Source organism: Ascaphus truei, chromosome 4, assembly GCF_040206685.1.
Source record: "Ascaphus truei isolate aAscTru1 chromosome 4, aAscTru1.hap1, whole genome shotgun sequence".
In the NCBI taxonomy this organism is placed as follows: domain Eukaryota; kingdom Metazoa; phylum Chordata; class Amphibia; order Anura; family Ascaphidae; genus Ascaphus; species Ascaphus truei.
Genome location: NC_134486.1, coordinates 386,869,656 through 386,887,290, shown reverse-complemented (window position 1 = coordinate 386,887,290; position 17,635 = coordinate 386,869,656). Strand labels below are relative to the sequence as shown.

Here is a 17,635-nt window from a genome sequence, read left to right as displayed (position 1 = left end):
TCGATTGTAAGCTCTCCGGGGCAGGGATTTATTTTTCCATTGTCTGAGTTTGTTTGTTGTACTTGTTGTGTTATAATTCCCTGTACTGTATTGTCTCTTTTATAAAGTGCTGAATATAAAGTTATACGTACAGTACATGCAATGCCAATAATCAGTATCACATGCTATGAACCATTTCAGTTATTGAAATTTAGCATAGGATGATTGCTACCATTTTGTAAATAACACTTATTGTGCACAATTCCAAAAAAAGTTTATTAAAAATAGACCATAAATGCTAAAGTTCCAGACTTTTCTGACCTATTTTTTAAAAGTGAAAAGAAAATGTCCTTTAATAATGAAAGAGAAGTACATTTTTAATGGATGCATTATACATAATCTAAAAGTACTTAGCCATCATTATGCAAAGGGTGTGTAACATAATACAAAGCAGGAAACTGGTCACTATAAAGACATACAATACAATACACTAGGGGTGTTGATTTAGTGCTCAGTGTGTCTTTAGTGCTCAGTGTGTCAAATGAGGGCTGATAGTGCTTGAGAAAGACTTTTAAAGAAGGTTGACTGTGACATCCCCCTACTGCAGCCATGGTCGACTCAAAAGACCTAGAGGCTAGATAATGTAATGAGCTGAGCAGGTTGACTAAATCTGGTACTGTATGAATCCAGCCAGCCATAGGTTTAAAATGAAACTCCTGGGTTGGTCTTTCCCACTGAATGCATCCCACATACAATTTGCATAACTTCTTTCTGTGTACAGTATGTGCCAGTAGCACTCTTCCTCCAAAGCCTGTCTCTTCACTTACTCATCTACCAGTAGACTGAAAGGTTAAGTACGAGAGTGAAGGAAACAGCTGAAAAACTGGGAAAGAAGGCACATGTTTGGTGGGGCATAACCACCCAGGCATATCTCTTCGCTGACTCATCAACCAGGTGATACTGAGGAATGAGAGGATAAGTAGCAGACTGGAGAATACAGCTGAGGATTTTGGAGACAAGGCAAGTCTCAAATACTGTAGGAGTGTAAAACCAAATGGATGAGTAACACCAAAGGGAAGTATGATTTACAGAAAGCCAGTATAGACAAACACAGAGAATCGACATAGAGAGACAATGATAGGGCACATACAGTATACAGCACTGTATACATTTGGACACAGACAAATAACAGGTAAATGAAGACAAAAGAGAAAACTCAAAGAGAGCTTTGAGGCAGAAAATGAAGAAAATGAGCGATGTACAGTATCAAGACAAATCTGGAGCAAAATTAACCCAAAATGCCATTTGTGCAAATGTATCAAGGTCTTTGTTCCACGTTTTGCATCTTTGCATCAGTTGTTTATTTAGGAAGTGTCAAAAAAAAGGTGGAATTACTTGGCACTCAGATTATACCGAGATGTACGAAGCTCTCCGGGGATCACATTTATATTTATCTTGTATCTGGTGGGGCACAATCGGGCAGGTCTGAGGTGGCTCTTACATGTGACACAAACACACAAATAAAATGCATCAAAGCATCAAAGCAAACTGCTATTATCGCCTTCTCTCCCCAATGAGTATAAAGGGAGAATAGAGGGAACATATACTGTGTAGCATGAACATGATGTAAACAAAAAGTACTACAAATGCTAGTCTAGTATTGATGATCTGTACTACAGTATAAGAAATGGCAACCATTGTTATATGTGCTAAAAATAAGCACCTGTCTTACAGCTCATACCCTAAACCAGGGGTGGCCAACTCCAGTCCTCAAGGGACACCAACAGGTCAGGTTTTCAGGATATCCCTGCTTAGCACAGGCGGCTCAGTCAGAGTGACTGAGACACGGATTGAGCCGCCTGTGCTGAAGCAGGGATATCCTGAAAACCTGACCTGTTGTTGACACTTGAGGACAGGAGTTGGACACCCCTGCCCTCAACCGTTTAGTCAGGTACAGTGTAGCAGCAAGAACAGAGACATGCTATGATATCATAACTTATTTACAGATGTTCCTCTGTGTGACATTGAAGCTGAATACAGCCAGGCCTTAATAAGTTCTGGATCACCTCTTGTGTAGCTGCAGGAGTAACATTGTATCGTCAGTGTTTGGTCTGATGCCAGGTACATAGTATCATTGAAGAAATGTTTAATGCTGTTACACTTACTAAAATACAGAAGGAGCAAACAATGGAAGTCCGAGTATGGAGGTATCTCTTGCTCAACTCTAAGCAGGAATATGTCACAGAATATACAATAAATATCCAGTAAAATTGAGTAATGAGACAAAAATTTGCAAAGCAATTAAATATCAGGATGCCCCATGTAGGAAACAGAATAGTCTTGTATTGTAGGGGTAGAGCGGCTACACGAGGGCATAGAAAAGATAGCTAACTAGATACTGTACAACAGTGAAATGGAGGGCAGACACACACCTAGTATACACTCGTTTGTAAAGCCACAAAACCATGTCAAACCAGGTGAAAGGTATGTGATTGCATCACAGAGTCTACAACATGAACCAATAGTATAGTTACAAGAACCAGTGATGTATATATTATCATTGTGTGGTGTAATACAAAAATGTTAAAGGGACACCTACAGTAGGAATCCTATGAAGTTGAAATTCCACATCTGACAAAGATAAACTTACTGTATGAGATGGTTTTGGTCGGTAAGTATTTTTTATATTTTCCTATAAAGTCGGCACTTTAATATAAACAAATGCTGTATAGCGCCTTCCTTCCGCTACACCATTTCAAAGCTACTCAGAAATAAAGTATTACAAATTAAATACATAAGGAATTGTGTATGCCCTTATATGGTGTTATTAACTATGTGTTTAAATATATTGCAATACATTATCAGGGCGAACAAGCCAACTTTCCCATGTTTTGTTTACTTTTTGCATTGGGGTGCGAAGTAAATTTTGCTATTGTAAACCAGGACATGTGACCGTAAAAATAGTTTGAATCTAGTACATAAAGCTTTTAAGCCATAAAATAGGTCCATTTATACACTATCCTCCCAATACTGTATTGGAAAGATCTATGCTAAATTGCATAGCTTTGAATATGTTGCAAAATGTTTCAGAAATTAATTTAGAAAAGTTGACAACTACTTTATGCTTTATATGTTGCTGTATAGATGCTGATTAAAATGTTCTTTCTGTCAAACATTTCAAGATTCATTTGTATTTTGACTCATATTTCATTGAGGAATTTGAAATGATATTTATGTTTTACGAACCCATCATACCCAACCTTGTGCCAGGTAGTCCTGGTGTTGTTAGCAACATCTAAAACACTTAACACGAAGTTGCTAATTATGACCAGATTGTAAATTAAATCCTGGTCAACAGTACAAAAACTTCACAGGGAATAAAGAAATAAGGAGAAGAACACAAATAGTGAAATACGAGGGTAAAAGGGTAAGATAGGTTGAAAAAAAAGTGTTTGTAACACATTAATGGTTTGTAAAAAAGAAAATTCAAAGAAATGTACAAGTTTCAGCATAGGCACGGCTCTCTATTTGGAGGGACGTTTGAGAGGATATATACATACAACTGGAGACACATTACATTTGAAAGTCCCGCTCTACAAATCCACCCAAAAAATCGTCCATCTCTAATTATAACATACTGTACATAACTTTAACAATCGAGTCATAGTTGCTCATTGCATTGGACGTTAACATCTTATTTGATATGGCTGGAATTACAGTATACAAGGTACATCGCTTTTTATATAAAAATGTAGTTCACAGTATATTTTTACCAATCTGCAAATCGTCGGCTGACCTACACACAATATGATGATGCACATTCTTGACGCTCTTTTACACCCTCCGCAGTTTTATAAAAGTTTATTTTTGTAGATAGAGTACGTACATTAATCTCTGGCCTTGAAGGTCAGAATAGCTCTGTTACAGAAACAGTATAGATGCCACCACAACTTCTATTGTGCAAATGTAACATTCCTAGCTGTCAGACTGTTAAGTCAGGTGAACAAGTTTCTTTAAATAATACTGTCACGAACGGCACACATGTGAGCACGTGACTTGTATATGTGACAAGGGTTAATACACACAGCTACTCAGCTGAAACATTCTTCACCTTGCAAGATCCCTCAAATTAATAATATCTCCCCTCAATCTGTCACATTTGTCACGAATGGCACACGTCCGCATGTGACATATATGTGACAAGTGTTAATACACAACTAACTAGCTGTCTCACCTTTCACCTACGCCAGGGACCTCATAATGAGTAATATCTACCCGCAATCTGTTACAATATATATCTTAACTCCGCTGCCACTACAAGAGGAGTTATTAAAATGTACTTACAGAACCTTTGATCTAAATCTCTGCTTACTATGAAAACTATGCACTTAACACACAAAAATATGTAGTAGCAAAATGTGTCTGATAAATGATTCTCTGCAAAGTGTGCAAGAGTTCAATCAAAGCCAAAAGTGATTACTTATAAAAGTTTAGATATAATATAAAAAAGGTACTGTTCTTAGGTTACCATAAAAAGAATATTACAAGAACATACAATATTAAATGCAGACAGTTTCTAAAAATAATAAGGATAAAAAAGTTGGAATCCTTATATGCCACATGCAACAGATTCTTCCCAGAGATGTCAATGGAGTATGAAAGATGAACATTTGCGTAATCAGACAGTTAAATACTAATTGCAAAAAAGGTTTGTGAGGCGCTTCTTATAGAGGTGCAATAAATGATATCTTATATTAAACCTGTTAATAAAAAAGTGCTCTTATGTGTATAAGTGTATATAAAAAATAGTGAACTTCGCAGCTGAACCCTCTAAGGAGAAGATCCAATTTCTCCTGTTGTTGATTGTAAAAAGGAGCTTGTGGGGAGCGCAGATGTCACCATACGTGGGAAAATAAATAAAAATATATAGTGTAGTATGTTCTACAGAAAAAACAGCTCAATGAATCACAGTTAGGGACTCACAGTTTCTCAATGGAATAACAGCAGTGGGTATGATCGTGTTGGATTGAAGACTCTTTCAATTGGAAGTATCAGGTCTCGGCAGGATCTTTGTCATTGAGGTCGGAGAGGCTAGGGCTGTGTGCATATAAAATAATGTAATCTGCATACATGTGTATTGAAGCTTCCTTACAAGCTGTGGGAAGATCCTTGATGAACACTGAGAAGAGTAGGGGCCTGAGAACAGGGTTGGAGTTAGAGCCTGAGATAGACACATGTTGAGATCTACCTGATAGGTACTGTAGTGCCGACGGTTATTCTAACACAAACCAGTGGCAATCGCCAAAAAGACCCAGGTACATGCTGGGTCTAGTTTAAGGCAAGTTTAAGGCATTTCTGCATTGACTAATGGCCCATCAAATTAACAGCGGGGGTCCCTGGCAGTCCCATTCAAACTGAATTGGACTGCCAGGGACCCATGCTGTGTTAATCCAATGGGCTATTAGTCAATGCAGAAATGCCTTAAACTTGCCTTAAACTAGCCAGGTTATACCCAGCATATACCCAGCATGTAACCGGGCTAGTTTAAGGCAAGCTTTAGAATACTTGTTGTCTCGTCTGTAGGAATGAAACCAGTTTAAAGCATGCTTCCCTGTTTTCAAGGTACATTTAAAAAGTTTCCGTTTATCCTACTGTGATAGGATTTAGGATTTATCCAATGCCATATTTCAGTTCCCCACTTGCAAACCTAGGTATTGACCCCAGATACCATCAGTCCTATAAAACACATGGCCTGGTAAGTGGTTTGACCGGCCATAAATCCTTTTATGTTTAAGACAATTTAAATAATAAACTAGATGCTTAGCGCCAAGAATGAGATTGTAAGCAAAAGAGCCGGCATGCTAAGCATAACTCAGAGGAAGAGAAAAGCAAGCATGATATTGATGTACCTGTTGTATTTGTGGTAGGGAAGGCTTAGATTGTAAATGAATAAAGAGAAAAGGTGCGAGCCAGGACAATAGTTTGCTTAGCCACAGACAAAGGTAGAATGGGGACCTTAGCTTATTTGAGCATGTTTATGCTGTCCAGGCAGGAGAGGAAACTTCAAATCAGCATAATGAGGAGACAGGGGTCCAAGAATCTATTGCAGCTAATGTGCAGAGCTTTGGAGGGAGCCTGGAAATCTCTAAAGTACAGTAACTGTAAAAGGGAAGGGGAACGTGTGAAATAGAGAAGAAGCACGTGAAGCAGCTGGAGAAGGCTGGGGTAGGGAGCTGGGCAGAGAGAAAGGCTAGAGGTAAGCCTGTGGAAGGGAAGGTATGCCCAGTCACAGCCAAGGTTGGTATATTCACCCTTTGCTGTGTGTATTTTAGTATATGCAACTGAAACAATCTTAAGTAAATCCCATATTTGAATCCTGTCTCATTCACCCCTTAATTAAATTAAGCTTTAACACCTAGGCAGGGAACACCCTGTGTAGAAGAACCATCTGTATGAATGGACTCACATGGGCTAATTAAGCAGACTGACTTAACTGTCAGGTGACTTTTTAGGCCCATATAAACACAGGCATAGCAGCCTTAAGCTGCCTGCAGCCCATCTCCAAGTAGCACATTGTAAGTAGCAGGACAACTGAAGTTTAAAAGGAAGTTGTGAAGAAGTGGACAACACCTACTGGCCCTGATTCCTGCATTTGAACTACGCTGGAAAGGAAGATATTATCTATCCCACACTGCACAGGTGGGTCAATCAGCGACTCAGTCATTTTGACTGAGCCACCTGTGCTGGAGCAGGGATATCCTTAAGACCTGACCTGTTGGGGTTCCCTGAGGACTGGAGTTGGGAAACACTGATGTAGGCTATGAGTGCAGCTATGTATTGTACTCTTGCCAGCTTATCATTAAAAGGGATTGCGTGACATTCCTCTAAGAGAAAGATGCTACAAGAAAAGAAAGCAATTATAAGTATGCACAGATATTAAACAAACATTTGTATAGATGAGTAATTTATAGCTGTGTAGATGATTGCCAGGTTTCAGTGGTGACAGATCTAAACTTTCAGTCTGAGATGTATATGTGCCATTGTCAGTCAGGGATAATAGAGATCCGGTGAGACTCATGTTAATGATTAATTAGCTTCACATTTGTATGACATCAATACAATGTAAAATAACACTAAACAGGAAAAACACTCCTTGCTCACCTTACACTAACAGGAGAGAAGTCTTTTATTTTAGAAGTTAGTGGTGCAAAACAGGAGATAAATATCAGTAGCAGGAAAGGATGCACTGTATGCTGCACTCAATCACCTCAATGAATTATGGGAGAACAATAGAAATTGACTTTTTATGTATTATATGTATATTTTATGTATATAAAATAAATGTCAAACTACTTAGTGGACAGAAATTAATAATAATACAGGCAGTCCTCGTTTTACAACGCTTCGCTTTACAACGAATGGCTTATCCAACGCTGAGTTCCCCTAAGGAAGGAAAGGAGGAGAGATCGTGCTGAAGCAGTGACATCTGCAACATAATGATTAAAGATAAGCAAAACCCTTATTATTGTATGCAAAGACTATGTTACGTTAGTGTATATGCCAGGGCATGTTTTAGCTGGGAAACAGTATAGTTGGCCAGCGGTCTTTAGAGAGGACTGAAGTAAAGTGAGTTAGTTTCCTTAACGTGAATAGGATTTCATTGTATTATGTGGTTTTCTTAAAGGGACGGTGGGCCCGATGTATGATTTAATCCCTGTAAATAAACCCCTGCTTAGAAAATACAGTGTTTCCGGGCTTAAATTGGGATAAAAGAGACTGCAACGGGATGTGGGCATCACAATATGTATACAATGCATGATATATATATTATCACTATACTGTAGCTGCTCCAGTACCAACACACTAATGGGACAACTGTTCTCTCATTAAGGACACTCACAGTCTGTCATCTTTAAAAGTGCTCCCCCCCCCCCCAAAAAAAATGAAAACACACCCAGAAAGGCAAAGACTTCAAATATATCGATCTTTTAGATTCTAAATATAGTTAATTAGGACACTGCAATTATTTTGTGCATAATTATGACAACATAAAAAGCATGCTCTTCCTCCTTGTTCTGATTAGTTGTTACCCTGATACTGCCCCGTTACTAGCATTTCCCGGTTCACTGCTCTTCTGACATTCTCTTCACTAAGCTCTAAGTAATCTATGCAAATACACTCCGCTCAAATTCACCTAAAGAACTCAGCTGACTAAGGGGCCTATGCAGAGAGGAACGGCAAAATAAATTGCCATTCTTGTAAAAGTTCAACATTGTGGCGTATTTATTGAGCCTGATTCAGAAAGGACAAATCGTCAATCAAGTCTCAAAGTGTATGATTGGCGAGTGTTAATCGCGCCATTTCAGACTGAGCTACTTACATCTGGCTATATTTTCAGTCACTGCGGGTGAAAGTCGCGCTCGTGAGTCTCGCAAGACTTCAATTCAAGTGGGTGGGAAATTTCTAAAGTAAACACCACATTCCTGGCACAGCGTCTTAGTGACAGCTTCTGCATAGTTACATACCAGAGAAACAGCGCGCGTCTCTCTGTTAAAGTGGTAGAAGCACTGTGAAGCTGCAGATACTGAAAAAAAAACCTTCTCTTTACACTTTTACAATTTTTATTAGCTACAGTCATAGACATTCAGTGACAGACAGTGTACATACTGATAGACAGACACACAGCAATACATACTGATACTCAGACAGATACACAATAATACACAGTGATAGACAGACACACAGGAATATACACTGATAGACAGACACACGATACTGTATACACACATTTACAGGCACTGATACACAAAGGCAAAGGTTTGTGACAGCGTGATGCCCTCCCCCCAAGCCCAGCAGCTGATCGCAATGTGAAGCCCTGCACTCGGCAGCACTACTGACCCCCCCCTCCCCCCAAGCCCAGCAGCTGATCGCAATGTGAAGCCCTGCACTCGGCAGCAATACTGACCCTCCCTCCCCCCAAACACAGCAGCTGATCGCGATCTGAAGCCCCGCACTCGGCAGCAGTACACATACACACACATGCATACATGCATACACACACATGCATACACACACATACACATGCATACATGCATACACACATGCACACATACACACACATGCACACATACACACACATGCATGCATGCACATACACATACACACACACAATGCAAACACACACACACACAGGAGACAGGGACCGGAGCAGAAGGGGGGCAGGGACCGGAGCAGAAGGGGGGCAGGGACCAGGGCAGAAGGGAGACAGCGATCGGGGCATCACACACACACACCCCACCTTCTGTCTGGCAATGACGGCTCTGTAGGGAACCGGCTGCAGACCCATTGGATGGGAGCGGTCACGTGACCGCTCCTCCGCTTCCCCTTACTAACTGACAGCACTTTCCAGTGAACAGGACGGCTACTGCCATTTTTTCCTGGCGCGCACAATTGGCGACTTCAGCGCTGAGAATTCAAGCACACATGCCGAATACCACACTTTGCCCTTTCCTGCATATGCCGAACCTAGAAACATGGCGAAATGTAAAAAAAACACGCTTCTCGCCAACACATTGGCGGGATGCTGCCGCCTAGCAAATCTCCTGGCGAAAATTTCAAATTTCGCCACTCAAGGAAGCCTCTGTGCATACGGGAAGCAAATTCTGCCGAATACATGCCGAATGGCATGTATTCGGACGACTCTGCATAGGCCCCTAAATCTCTTTTCCTTACCACACCTAGTAGCTTCCTGTTTTTAACATTGTTTTGTAATCTGTTGAAAAATGCTTTAGTGGTTCTAAAAGATTGTGTCCAATGCAATGTCCTGACACAATAATGTAGTATTGGTGTATTTAGCAAATAGGTTAATAGTTAATACACTAACCGTAATACTCATGTAGTATACATTTGTTTTTTTTAATGCTTATGGTCCCACGTCAAAACCACAGCGAAGGAGAATAAAGAAATACCAGCATATTTTAAGAATTCAAAACAAACTGTATTAAAAATAAACATAATTACAGACCATTTTTGGCTGTCCAACATTTTGATCCCATCCTGAAGAAGGCCCGGGCTGAGAACAAAACTTTGAACAACCAAAGTGTACTGTAATGAATGCAATGAACTACTGCACAGACACTAAAAACGATAGTGAAAATAATAATGCATGGATGGAGATTTGGTAAAGGTATTGTCGGGCAAAGATTTTAGGTCCACTGGCGCTGAGAATCAATGTATCATTAAGCCTTTTGTACAGTATTGTTGCCAACAGTATGACACAGCAAAGTGGTAACATTTTATGATTGCTTTCAAAAGCAAGTGGTCCAATCTGTGTTGTAACAAGTACCAACACATTTTTCTGTATTGCAAAGTGCTTCTAAATATGAAGATTTTTCTGAAGAGGTGTTTGAGCGTGTCCAAATAAGCGTTGATTCTGTGTCGCTTGAACTTTAGAAAACGTTTTTAAAAATTGCCAAAAGGTTAGATTTTAACTTTCTAGTCGATAAACTTCCGTCAAAATAGACACGTTGACACAAAACCTGAAATATGGGGCTTGCTCTCTTGCACTCTCTCTCTCCCTTACTCAAATATTGTTAAAATGACAAATATCGCAAAGTTTATGACCTTAGGCGAAAAGTTCAAACATCTCTACCTTTCAGGTTTCACTATTTGAACATAATTATAGAGTAAATGTCTACATCAGTATAAGGTGACACCTTTGTTATTTAGACAAACAATAGATATAAAAAGACCAGCTTTCGAGAGTTATCCTCTCTTCCTTAGGTCAGCGATACTGAGTTACAGAGATTCCATGAGCTTAACGCAGATATAAAATCCAAGATAGACAGGTGAGGTAGAAAAGGACTGGCGGAGGGAGTAGTGAATAAACAGACAGGGCAATAAATGGGTGAAAAGGACAGTGAGAAATAGGACCAATAATTCTTCAGCAGTGTGAGAGGGTGTGGGGGAGGTGCATGGGGGAAGCAAAATGATAATTGTAAAATTAACAGGGGGTCCGGGAGAAACATTACACAAAATGATGATAGTGTGTTAAAAACTCCATATCATTATTAAGTCCTCTTCTATTTCTATTAAAACATAACTACAATAACTTTTCAGTCTCTAAACCGTTCTTTCCTCATTTACATATTATCACATCTTGCAAAACCAGACAAACTGCAGGTTTCAGAGAATAACCATCTGGAAATAATTCAAGATAAAATGAAAATTGCTCAAAATAATGACTATTTTTTTTTTACCGGCACGTTTCTGTCTTGATAAGCTTCTCTGGAAAAGTTCAGGTTCAATGTTTGCATTTTGCACCTGGAAAAAAAAAAAAGAAAGAGAAGCTACATGCATTGTACAGTATAGTGTACTTCGGGGAAGTGGACTTCATTTGTCCTTGGTAGACATGTCTTCTTCTACTATAGTTGAATATCTTTTAGAAAAATTTAACACACTAAAACAACCAATATTATAAAAACACACGTGCTACATACAGGAGATGTAAATTTTGTATGGAAGAAATGAACAATATTGTATAGACCTCATCGTGCCAGTATACTGTACCACCTGGACTGTAGCAAAACTGCAATGAGCAACTACTGTATAATAGACTCCGCCAATCTCATGGAAGGCACAATTTGTCACCCTATGTTTAGTTCACCTGTTCCAGTTTTTGAATAGCAATTTAACAAGAGACAGGGGTGCCCAATGCTATATACCATTGACAAAACATATATGGTAAAAAGTATAAAGTAAAATAGTTCAATAATAATGTTAAATACTTGGTTATTTAGTTAACCCTTTGGCCAAAGCGTCATAAGCCTGTATACCAACGCTAAGGTATCACCAAATTAATGCAGGTCCTACACTACACTGTGAACCCTTCCTTTTACCTCTGTAAGAGGGGAAGAACCATTATGGGACCCAGTAGTTCTCTTGTTGACATAAATATATATTCATGATGTGGTGGGTGTGGGAGTTTGAGCTAGCTGGGAATGTGTGTTGCATAGCAATTTGTTGCAGACTCCCGATAGCAACAAAAAAAGAATTTCTAACGAAAAGTGTCCAAAGATAGTAAATAGTAGACGGGTCACGTGTTGCTATTTGCTACTTGTGAACAGTGTCACTCACTGCGCCAGAGAGGGATTGACAGAAAAGATTCCAAAGGAGGATATTCCACGACGGATTCCACAGAGCAGCGTCCTGGAGAGCACGTTGGGGCATGAGTTTATTCATACAATGCATTCAATTCACGGCCGTACATTTTACTCACTGGTATTACACAAGGATCTTCCTTTTTTTCTATATAGGTCACGTGAGGGGAGGTAGTTGTACCCATGAAGAAGGCTCCCAGTATTCAAAGGATCCAGCAAGGTTGACCCATTGGGGTCACAGTGAAAATTGGACTTTTTATTATGGTTTTCGGACTTTTCATTTCTTTTTTATACTTTTTAATATTGTTACTGTTACATGTTTTATAGGCTTAGTAGCAGTCATTCCAATTAATAGCATTCTTAATCTAGTGTGTGTGTGTGTGTGTGTGTGTGTGTGTGTGTGTGTGTGTGTGTGTGTGTGTGTGTGTGTGTATAATAAACGCGACAAAAATCTAATTCCAAACTAACAAATAAATAACAAATGTAAATTAATACACATTAAAATATACCGGGGGAGGTGCTAACAGTAAATTACTTTCCCTGTTTCAATGCTGCCAATTATGTTCACGACCCCACCAAAGTCGAGAGGATTACAATGACATAGATGACCTAGGCGCAGAGAAAAAGAAAAAAGGGAGGGAGAAACAAAACATAGAGTAGTATGTCTGTAATGGGTCTTCAGAATAGATAAGATATGCACTGACAACTGATTAGATAAATAAGAACTTTTCTCCAGTACAACTGGAACTCAATCTTTCATATGGATCAGAGGCCATGATTTTACTGTTCTCCAAAGAATATAGCAGTGGTAAAATAACCAAATCCTTCTCCGCACACACTGGGACCAAATTGTGATTCAGGAATCAAGAATATTCTTCAACTCAATCGGTGTGTAATAGGAAAATAAGATGAGGACTTCATAAACCAATCTAGGTCAGAAATTGGTAATGGGCATAGATAGTAAATCTGTATTTATTAAAACTATATAGAGCCTGAATGATATTAGGACAAATAAAAATGCAAAAATATGCCAACAATAGGAGATATCTATAATGGATTAGTAAGGCTATAAATGCAGTGTATGCCAAGCCCCTACAGTCTGTGTCCCTTAAGAGCCATATCTCAGCTCATGTGTAGTTAGGGTAAAGGAACGTCCCATATGAGCATGGTGTCTCCGCCAACAAGTGTCTTTCAGATTATCCTCCTTACCCCTGCAATAACGCTCTTCTGGGTGGTGGAACCGGAGCAGTATGACCCTGTACCAAACGGTACACAACCGGCTTCTCCCCGGCTTCTCCTCTCACACTCACCACTTCTGCGTTAAGTGGGGTGGTCACCTCTCGCGAGATCATGATTGCAGTTTCCACGATTAGACTCCGCTGCGCACCACACCGCTCTCATAGGGATCCCAGGGCTTTCCTATCGGCATGCAACTTTAACACTGCACTAGCCAAAATGTCACGGATTCACCGTTGATGATCCTCTGATGATCCTCTCCTATAGAAATCACATCTAACGCGTTTCAACTTCCATCTTCATCAGGGGTTGATAATGTATAATAATATATATAATGTATCAACCCTGACGAAGAAAGAAGTTGAAATGTGTAGGGTGTGATTTATATAGGAGAGGATCATCAGAGGATCATCAATGGTGAATCCGTGACATTTTGGTCAGTGCGGTGTTAACGTTGCATGCCAATAGGAAAGCTCTGGGAGCCCTGTGAGAGTGGTGTGGTGCACAGCGGAGTCTGATCGTGGAAACTGCAATCAAGATCTCGCGAGCCGAGTGATGACAACCCCACGTGAACCGGAAACGGTGAGTGTGAGAGGAGAAGCCGGTTGTGTACCGTTTGGTATAGGGACATACTGCTCCGGTTCCCCCATCCAGAAGAGCATTATTGAAGGGGTAAGGAGGATAATTTGAAAGACACTTGTTGGCGGAGACACCACGCTCATATGCGATGTTCCTTTACCCTAACTACACATGAGCTGAGATATATCTCTTAAGGGACACTTATAGCAAGACTATTGGGGCGTAGCATACACTGCATTTATAGCCCTATTGATCTATCATAGATATCTCCTATGGTTGGCATATTTTTGCTTTTTTATTTGTCCTGATATTATTCAGGCTCTATATAGTTTTAATAAATACAGATTTACTATCTACTGTAGTGCCGACAAGTATTCTAAAACAAATCTGGGGCAATCACCAACAAGACCCAGGTACATCCTGGGTACATCCTGGATACATGCTGGGTACATGCTGCAACATTTCCCTGACATTTCTGCAGACAGACTAATGGCCCATCGGATTGACAGCGGGGGTCCCTGGCAGTCCATTCAAACTGAAAGGGCCCGCCAGGGACCCTTGCTGTGTTAGTCTGATGGCTATTAGTCTCTGCAGAAATGTCACTGAAATGTTGCAGCATGTACTGCTGCGACACACTTTATTCGAGCAAATACCCAGTATGTACCTGGCAGATACCTGGAATGCGCCGCTCCTCACCTCTGACAAGCCCCGTTGCGTTTGCCTTCCCAGCCACGGTTCATGCCTGGCTGACGGGCGGCTGATCTGTTAAATGATAATGATTAGGATTTAATAGGCTGCAATGCTTCGCGTGTCTACCAGATGGCATAAATTCATGAATTGTAATGTAGTATATATATATATATATATATACTGTGCAGTATTGCAGCCAGCGGGAATAAAATGCTTCAATCCCTGCCTGGAAAATAACGCAATGCACTCGGGCAGAAAACAGTCACAAACCTCAATACACCCGAGTATACCCGAATTCGTGGGACTAGCCGAGCTCGAATAAAGTGTGTCGCCAGTGTACCCAGCATGTACCCAGCACGACCCTGGGTCTTGTTGGTGATATCCCAAGATTTTCCAAGACAAGTTTAAGGCAAGTTTTAGAATACTCGTTGGCGCACCTGTATGCCCATTACCAATTTCTGACCTACATTGGTTTATGAAGTCATCATCTGATTTTCCTATTACAAGTCGATTGAGTTGAAAAATATTCTTGATTCCTGAATCACAATTCGGTCCCAGTGTGTGCGGAGAAGGATTTGGTTATTTTACCACTGCTATATTCTTTGGAGAACAGTAAAATCTTGGCCTCTGATCCATATGAAAGATTGAGTTCCAGTTGTACTGGAGAAAAGTTCTAATTAATCTAATCAGTTGTAAGTGCATCTCTTATCTATTCTGACCCATTACAGACATACTACTCTATGTTTTGTTTCCCCCTCTCTTTTTTCTGCGCCTAGGTCATCTATGTTTTATATATATACTAGCTGAGAGACCCGGCGTTGCCCGGGATGTAAATGCGTAATAGGTAGTATTATTTATAAATTGTGGAACAATAGTTGAGTATTTGTTGTAAAGGTTGGATAATAATATTGAAAAGAAAGATGGAAGAAAATGTAATACGATGTTGTATAAAAATGGTTTATTGTAACCACACCACAGTACAATGTATATTTTGGTGCCATAAGTGATGTAAAAATGTGAGGCGTGTGTCCTGCTAGGGTGTGAGGCGGCGGGTGGCGCGTGGGTTGTGAGTGCTGTCTGCGAGTGGGGGTCCTGCTAGGGTGTGAGGCGGCGGGTGGTGCGTGGGTTGTGAGTGCTGTCTGTGAGTGTGGGTCCTGCTAGGGTGTGAGGCGGCGGGTGGCGCGTGGGTTGTGAGTGCTGTCTGTGAGTGGGGGTCCTGCTAGGGTGTGAGGCGGCGGGTGGCGCGTGGGTTGTGAGTGCTGTCTGTGAGTGGGGGTCCTGCTAGGGTGTGAGGCGGTGGGTGGCGCGTGGTTTGTGAGTGCTGTCTGTGCGTGGGGGTCCTGCTAGGGTGTGAGGCGGTGGGACAGTGATGTCGGTGCGTAGGGGCGGGAGGCAGCAGGTGTGTGTGGCGGCAGGTATGTGTCGAGTGTGGCGGGTGTCTGTTGCGTGCAGCGGCTGTGAGGCGGTGGGTGAAAGGCAGAGGCGGCCGGAGTAAGGGCGGGTGAAAGGCAGAGGCGGGGGTGGGGAGGCGGTGGGAAGGGAGGCGGTGGGAAGGGAGGCGGTGGGAAGGGGCGGTGGGAAGGGGCGGTGGGAAGGGGGGGGTGGTGGGAAGGGGCGGTGGGAAGGGGGGGGGGGCGGTGGGAAGGGGGAGGCGGTGTGGGGGGGCGGTGGGAAGGGGGGGGGCGGTGGGAAGGGGGGGGCGGTGGGAAGGGGGGGGGGGCAGTGGGAAGGGGAGGCGGTGGGAAGGGGGGGGAGGCGGTGGGAAGGGGGAGGGGAGGCGGTGGGAAGGGGGAGGGGAGGCGGTGGGAAGGGGGAGGGGAGGCGGTGGGAAGGGGGAAGGGGGGGCAGTGGACAGGAAGGGGGGGCAGTGGACAGGAGGGGGGGGCAGTGGACAGGAGGGGGATGCAGTGGACAGGAGGGGGGGGCAGTGGACAGGAGGGGGGGGCAGTGGACAGGAGGGGGGGCAGTGGACAGGAGGGGGGGGGCAGTGGACAGGAGGGGGATGCAGTGGACAGGAGGGGGGGCAGTGGACAGGAGGGGGGGGCAGTGGACAGGAGGGGGGGCAGTGGACAGGAGGGGGGGGCAGTGGACAGGAGGGGGGGGCAGTGGACAGGAGGGGGGGGCAGTGGACAGGAGGGGGGGGGGCAGTGGACAGGAGGGGGGGGCAGTGGACAGGAGGGGGGGGCAGTGGACAGTAGGGGGGGCAGTGGACAGTAGGGGGGGCAGTGGACAGGAGGGGGGGCAGTGGACAGGAGGGGGGGGCAGTGGACAGTGGACAGGAGGGGGTGGACAGTGCACAGGAGGGGGGGGCAGTGGACAGTGGACAGGAGGGGGTGGACAGTGGACAGGAGGGGGTGGACGGTGGACAGGAGGGGGGGGCAGTGGACAGGAGGGGGGGGCAGTGGACAGAAGGGGGGGCAGTGGACAGGAGAGGGGGGCAGTGGACAGGAGAGGGGGGGCAGTGGACAGGAGAGGGGGGGCAGTGGACAGGAGAGGGGGGGGCAGTGGACAGGAGAGGGGGGGCAGTGGACAGGAGAGGGGGGGCAGTGGACAGGAGGGGGGGCTGTGGACAGGAGAGGGGGGCAGTGGACAGGAGAGGGGGGGCAGTGGACAGGAGAGGGGGGGCAGTGGACAGGAGGGGGGGGGCTGTGGACAGGAGGGGGGGGGGGCTGTGGACAGGAGGGGGGGGGAAGTGGACAGGAGGAGGGGGGGAAGTGGACAGGAGGGGGGGCAGTGGACAGGAGGGGGGGCAGTGGACAGGAGGGGGGGCAGTGGACAGGAGGGGGGGCAGTGTCACACACACACACACACACACACACACACACACACGCGACACCTACCTGTACTTCCGGCCGCCGCCATCTTCTCACTCGGCGCCGCGAGGGAGGAAGGGGGTCCGCCATCTTACGCGCCGCGTGGCAGCCTGTTCCCACGCCGGGGAGGGAGGTGTGTGTAGCGGGAGGGAGTGGTGTGTAGGGGGAAGGAGTGGTGTG

The 17,635-nt window shown here is 43.4% G+C and overlaps 1 protein-coding gene across 2 annotated transcripts in view; it reads right to left on the bottom strand.

The window, feature by feature from the left end:
• Positions 1 to 17,635, bottom strand: part of LOC142493850 (adhesion G protein-coupled receptor F5-like) — a 179,958-nt gene that overhangs the window by 48,227 nt on the left and 114,096 nt on the right. For both annotated transcript variants that reach the window (XM_075598501.1, XM_075598500.1), the window contains exon 3: positions 11,238 to 11,301. In XM_075598501.1, the coding sequence (XP_075454616.1) occupies positions 11,238 to 11,301 (64 nt within the window). The remainder of the gene's footprint in view (positions 1 to 11,237; positions 11,302 to 17,635) is intronic.